General features: G+C 31.2%; 1 protein-coding gene across 1 annotated transcript in view; it reads left to right on the forward strand.

The window, feature by feature from the left end:
* The window catches only part of LOC123010397 (receptor-type guanylate cyclase Gyc76C-like), a 67644-nt gene that overhangs the window by 55241 nt on the left and 5742 nt on the right, over positions 1–6661 (forward strand). Inside the window, exons 11-16 of the mRNA XM_044407265.1 lie at positions 1128–1394; positions 1447–1518; positions 1572–1737; positions 1790–2138; positions 2193–2556; positions 5624–6161. Of these exons, the coding sequence (XP_044263200.1) occupies positions 1128–1394; positions 1447–1518; positions 1572–1737; positions 1790–2138; positions 2193–2556; positions 5624–6161 (1756 nt within the window). The remainder of the gene's footprint in view (positions 1–1127; positions 1395–1446; positions 1519–1571; positions 1738–1789; positions 2139–2192; positions 2557–5623; positions 6162–6661) is intronic.

The following is a 6661-nucleotide window of genomic DNA, read 5'->3' on the forward strand; positions in this document are numbered from 1 at the left end:
TTTTTTATTTTTACTATCTATTATTTTGACAAATTTGGAATTAAAAAACACAACACTTAATCACAAAAAAACTAAAGGTTTTTTTAGTTTTGGTCAAATACAACCTTTAAAACCAATCGTACAGAAATTTAACTAAGGTTTAAAACACACAAAAATTCTGAAATAACGAAAATATTAAAACATTTTAAGGTGGTTTTTACTATTGATTAAAAGTTTTTTTTCGCCTATTTTTTACTTAAAAATGACAAAACTTAGTTATTTTCTTTATTTTGATAATTAACGTCTTTATAATTATATATTTATTACTTGTAGCATGAGTTTGGACATTTTGTGAAATACATATTTTAATTTTCATTAAATAATTAATATTTCTCAAAAGTTGTAAATTTTTCCGTTTCACAATTAATTTTCCTATTTTTTTAATCGGAAAGTGTTTTTTGAGTTTCTTAGATTCCTAAAAATGAATTTGGGTCAATTTTGATATTTTTAATTTGTAAAATCTTTTTCGATTTTTCAAATTCGCAACTGTAGATTATATTGATATATTGATTATAGCCCTTTCGTGTTTGTTTTCGTTGGAAACCCTTTTTAATTTCTTATTGTTCCAAAAAAGATCAATGTTCTGTAATAAATAGTTTTTGAGAAAACAAAAATAGTCAAAATCTATACTCGACTATATCTTTTTAACTGTTTTTTGAAGGTTTTCTTACGCCAATCGACTACCCGGAACATTTTACATACGTGTAGATCAAAAAATTAACTATTTTCAATATACTTTAACCGAAATATACAAAACATCAAAAAGTGGAAATTTTTGAATTAATTATTTTTTTCTTAATTTCATTACTGAAAATCTCAAAAAATACTGGTCGTAGAGCATTTTAACCAGTTACATCATGTTCAGCGCGTGATTTTACATCTGAAACACCATATTTTAAGAGTTTTTACGAAAAAAAAAATTAACCGTCTTATTTTGATTTTTAACTGAAAAAAACACGATTTTTTTAAACTCGACCCAAAAACGTTTTATGACCTTTCTAGAGTCTCTAGAACCATTAGAAATGCAAAAAACGTCAAATTTCCAATTTAACCCGAGCCACACACTTAATTTTTTCTCCCACTTTCAGCTTAGTCTAATTAGTGCAAGTGTCACTTCTTACGAATCCAGAGGTGGCTTACAAGTCTTCGCAACGACAGCTCAATACCGGGGCGTCGTGGTCCGAATAAAAGAGCTAACTTTTTCAAGAAAAAAGGATATTTCACGAGATGTCATGAAAGAAATGAGGTTATTGAGAGAGTTGAGACACGACAACATCAATTCTTTTATTGGTGCTTGTGTCGAACCGACTTCTTTGCTACTAGTCACTGATTATTGTGCCAAAGGAAGCCTCTATGTAATTTTTTCCCACCCAAAAAAAAAATTTTCGACTGAAAAATTTTTTTCAGGATATTATAGAAAACGAGGATATTAAATTGGACAAGATGTTTATCGCGTCGCTGGTTCATGATCTCATTAAGGTAACAAAAAAACACCAAAAAAATTTTTTTTTCAGTTTTTGTGTATTATTTAGGGCATGTTGTACATCCACAATTCGATGCTAGTGTGCCATGGTAATTTAAAATCGTCAAATTGTGTGGTGACTAGTCGATGGGTCCTTCAGGTGACCGATTTTGGGCTCGCTGAAATGCGACATTGCGCTGAAAACGACAGCATCGGCGAACACCAGTATTACCGAAGTCATTACCTCCCTGCATTACCGCCCACGGGCTTTAATTCCGCCATTTTCAGGTTTGTTTTGGAAGGCGCCTGAAATTTTGCGCAACCCTAGCGCCTACTGTCGCGGTACCCAAAAGGGCGACGTCTACGCCTTCGCCATCATTCTGTACGAGATTCTGGGCCGGAAAGGGCCCTTCGGAACCACGGGCTACGAACCCAAGGAGATAATCGAGTTGGTGAAACGCGAACCAATCGACGGCGAGGAGTGTTTCAGGCCTGAAATCGATCTTTTACTCGACTGTGAAATCGGCTGTGATGATTACGTTTTACAATGCATGAAAGATTGCTGGGCTGAAAATCCTGAAGCCAGGCCGGATTTCGCCGCGATTCGGAGCCGCCTGAAGCGGATGAAGGACGGAAAGTGCGCGGTTTCCACCCTCCTGAAAAAAAACCTTCATTTTATTTTTTTTTTCAGGAACAAGAACATCATGGACCAGATGATGGACATGATGGTCACTTATGCGAACAATTTGGAGGAGATCGTGTCGGAGAGGACGCGATTGCTCTACGAGGAAAAAATGAAAACTGAAGATTTGTTACACAGGATGTTACCGAAACCAGTTGCTGAAAGATTGACCAATGGTTCAGGCGTCGAGCCTGAATCTTTCGATTCGGTTACGATTTATTTCAGCGATATTGTCGGGTTTACAGCAATGTCGGCTGAAAGTACGCCACTGCAAGTCGTCAATTTCTTAAACGATCTCTATACAGTATTTGATAGGATCATCAAGGGTTACGATGTTTACAAAGTTGAAACTATTGGTGATGCTTACATGGTGGTGAGTTGAGGATTTTTTTGTGAGTTGTTTGGTGTGCGTTTCAAGTCTCTACGACTCTTAATAACCGAGAAAATTGCTTTGAAAAAAAAATTATTTTTTTTGGCATTTGCAAGATTTTTCAAGATTATTTCATTTTTGATTACCAAACTACCAAAAATCTTAGAAATTACGTTGGAAAAATAGACTGTTTTTTATTTCAAGTCTTTAGGATTAATAAAAAGTGAGGAAAGTGTTACAGTTTTTTGGTATTAGTAACAAGAATTAATTTCATCTACCACGGCTAAATTAAAGGCACAATATTATGAATAATAATTGATTTCTATAGAAAATTACCTGGAGATTTGACTGGTTTTTGTTTCAAGCTTTTCCGATTATTAATAACTGAGAAAATTGCTTTTGAAAATTGCTGTTTTTTGGTATTACAGTAACAAGATTTTTTGAAGATTTTTTTGTCTTTATGGCTAATCTAAGCACAAAATTTTAAGATATTTGTAAATTGTGACAGAAAATTATCTAAATAATCAAGTAGTTCTCGTCTCAAGCTTTTATAATTATTAATAACTGAACAAATTGCTTTGAAAAATAAAGTTTTTTGGCGTTTGCAAGATTTTTCAAGATTATTTTATCTTGATGACTAAACTACCAAAAATCTTAGAAATTATGATGAAAAAATAACTAGAACATGGACTGTTTTTTGTTTCAAGTCTTCAGGATTAATAATAAGTGAGCAAAGTGTTACAGTTTTTTGGTATTAGTAACAAGAACTAATTATAATTACCACGTCTAAATTAAAGACGAAATATTATGAGTAATAATTGATTTCTATAGAAAATTAACTGGAGATTTGACTGGTTTTTGTTTCAAGCTTTTCGGATTATTAATAACTGAGCAAATCGCCTTTGAAAATTGCTGTTTTTTGGTGTTTCAGTAACAAGATTTTTTGAAGATTTTTTTGTTTTTATGGCTAATCTACGGACAAAAATTTAAGGTATTTGTAAATTATAGTAGAAAATTAACTAAGTAATTGATTGGTTGTCGTTTCAAGCCTTTACGATGATTATTAATAACTGAGAAAATTGTTTTTGAAAATTGCTGTTTTTTAGTATTACAGTAACAAGATTAAAATTTTTTTTGGCTTTATGGCTAATCTAAGGAGAAAATTTTAAGGTATTTGTAAATTATAATAAAAAAAATTAATTAAATAATTGATTGGTTGTCGTTTCAACCTTGTCTGATTATTAATCACTGAACAAATCGCTTTGAAAAATAAAGTTTTTTGGCATTTGCAAGATTTTTCAAGATTATTTTATTCTTGATCACTAAAGTACCAAAAATCTTAAAACTTATGGTGGAAAATTAACTAGAAAATTGATTGTTTTATGTTTCAAGCTTTTCCGATTATTAACTGAGCAAATCGCCTTTGAAAATTGTGTTTTTTTTTGTATTATAGTAACAAGATTTTTTGTTTTTTTTTTTGACTTTATAGCTAATCTAATTACAAAATTTCGAAGTATTTATAAAGTATGACAAAAAATTAACTTAATAATCGATTGGTTGGCGATTCAGGCTTTTACGATTATTAATAGCTGAGCAAATCGCTTCTGAAAATGATAGTTTTTTGGTATTAACAAGATTTTTTGAAGATTATTTTATTTTTCACTACTACACTAAGGAATAATCTTCATAATCATTTTAAATTATGACAAAAAATTAACTGATGAATTGACTGGTTTTTGTTTCAAGCTTGCCAGACTTTTATTAACTCAGCAAATCGGATCTAAAAATGACAGTTTTTTGGTATTTTTTTTGAAATATTTTTAATTTTTTGCTACCAAACTAGTAAAATCATGAAGATAATCGTTTATTATATTATGATAGGAAATCAAACAGAGAATTTAATAATTTCAGTTTCAAGGTGTTAAAGATTATCAAAAATGCCAGTTTTTGGTATTAATAACAAGATTTTTTCGAGATTATTCTGTTCTTGGCGACTAAAATTATACTTTAGGTTTCAAGTTTTTATAAATATTTCGCTTAAAAAATTACAGTTTTTTTGGAAAAAGTTTATCAAGATTATTAATTTTTTACTAAAATAAGATCAGCTAAACTTTGATATTTTTGCAAGTTACGATAAAAAATAGCTAGAAAATCGCTTTTGAATTTACTAGTTTTTAGGTATATAAATAGCAAATTTTTGGTATCAGTAACAAGATTTTTTGACAGAAAATTAACTCGAAAATTAAATCATTTTATTTTTGTCTTAAGCATTTAAGAGCATTAATAACTTAATAAATTGCTTTTGAAAATACAATTTTTTAGTATTTTTTAACATTTCAAAGACTATTTAATATTCTATTACCAAACTAGTATAATCTTGAAAATAATCATAAATCTTAAGAGAAAATTAACTAGAGAATCAAATGATTTTAGTTCAAGCGGTTAAAGATTATCAAAATTGAGCGATTTGCTTACAAAAAATGCCAAATTATGGTATTAATAACAAGATTTTTGAAAATTATGGTTGGTTTTTATGACTGGTTTTTATTATAAGTTTTCAAGGCGTTTATTTAGTTCAGAAAATCGCTGTTAAAAATGACAGTTTTTTGGTATTGGTGCCAACATTTTTTAACTATTATTTCTTTACTAAGTTAAGATAAGATAGAGTTTGATATTTGTAAATTTCTATAAAAAAAAGAACTAGAAACTCGACACTCATTTAAACTGAATCAATCGTTTTTGGAATATACTAGTTTTTAGGTATGTATTAAGGCCAGGTTTTTGGTATCAGTAACAAGATTTTTAGGACAGAAAATTAAATGATTCTCGTCTTAAACATTTGGGAGTCTTAATAACTGAACAAATCGCGTCCCAAAATGTCAGTTTTTTGGTATTTATAACAAGATTTTTTGAAGATTATTTTATTTTGTTCCACATAACAAATCGATATCAAAAATGACAGTTTTTTTGGTATGTGACAAAATTTTTAATTTAAACTTGAAGCTGTTAAAAATACCAAAAACTTATCAAAAATGCCAATTTTTGGTATTTCTAACAAGATTTTTTCCAGGTTTCCGGCCTCCCGTTGCGCAATAAAGACCGCCACGCTGGCGAAATCGCCTCCATGGCCTTGGACTTACTCTCCGCCGTGAAAAACCATTCCATTTCGCACCGCCCGAAAGAAGTCCTAAAACTCCGAATCGGAATTCACACCGGCCCTGTGGTAGCCGGCGTCGTGGGACTTACAATGCCCCGTTATTGCCTCTTTGGCGACACCGTCAACACAGCCTCCCGCATGGAGAGCAACGGCGAACCCCTCAAAATCCACATCAGCCACCAATGCAAGGAAGTCCTAGACAAGTTAGGCGGTTACGTCGTAGAAGAACGCGGATTGGTCAACATGAAAGGGAAGGGGGAAGTCCGAACCTTCTGGCTGATTGGTGCAACAGAACAAGCCATACAGAAGCGCGAAGTGGATTGGGGGGACTTCCCCCCACTTTTCTGCCGCCCGAGGAGAAGTCCAAAACTGAACAACGACTCGCGGCAACCCAGCGTGTGTGGGGGCTTCGGGGGGATGACCAGTCGGCGCCACTCCAGTGTCCCGAGAGGTACAAATTACAAATTACAAATTACAAATTACAAATTACAAATTACAAATTACAAATTACAAATTACAAATTACAAATTACAAATTACAAATTACANTACAAATTACAAATTACAAATTACAAATTACAAATTACAAATTACAAATTACAAATTACAAATTACAAATTACAAATTACAAATTACAAATTACATATTACATATTACTAAGGCTCGGATTATATGCAAAATGCATATTTATCATTAAGAGGTATATCAACAAAATTGTAAGTTTTCTATACATATCTAATGTTTTTTGATTAAAATAAGCTAAAAAAAATGCATATTTTGCATATTTTGGCAACTTGGGGCATATTTTAGGAAATATTGCATATTTGTACATATTTTCTTCAAATCACTAATTTACGATTAAAGATTTCAGTTCAAGTTAAAAATTGGACAGTTTAAGAAAAATAATCCGATTACAAAATATTTTAAAGAGAAAACAACCGGTAATTCGTAA

The sequence above is a fragment of the Tribolium madens genome, unplaced genomic scaffold (genome assembly GCF_015345945.1).
Source record: "Tribolium madens isolate multiple individuals breed KSU strain unplaced genomic scaffold, Tmad_KSU_1.1 Scaffold_19;HRSCAF=116;Tcas5.2_LG9, whole genome shotgun sequence".
Classification (NCBI taxonomy): Eukaryota; Metazoa; Arthropoda; class Insecta; order Coleoptera; family Tenebrionidae; genus Tribolium; species Tribolium madens.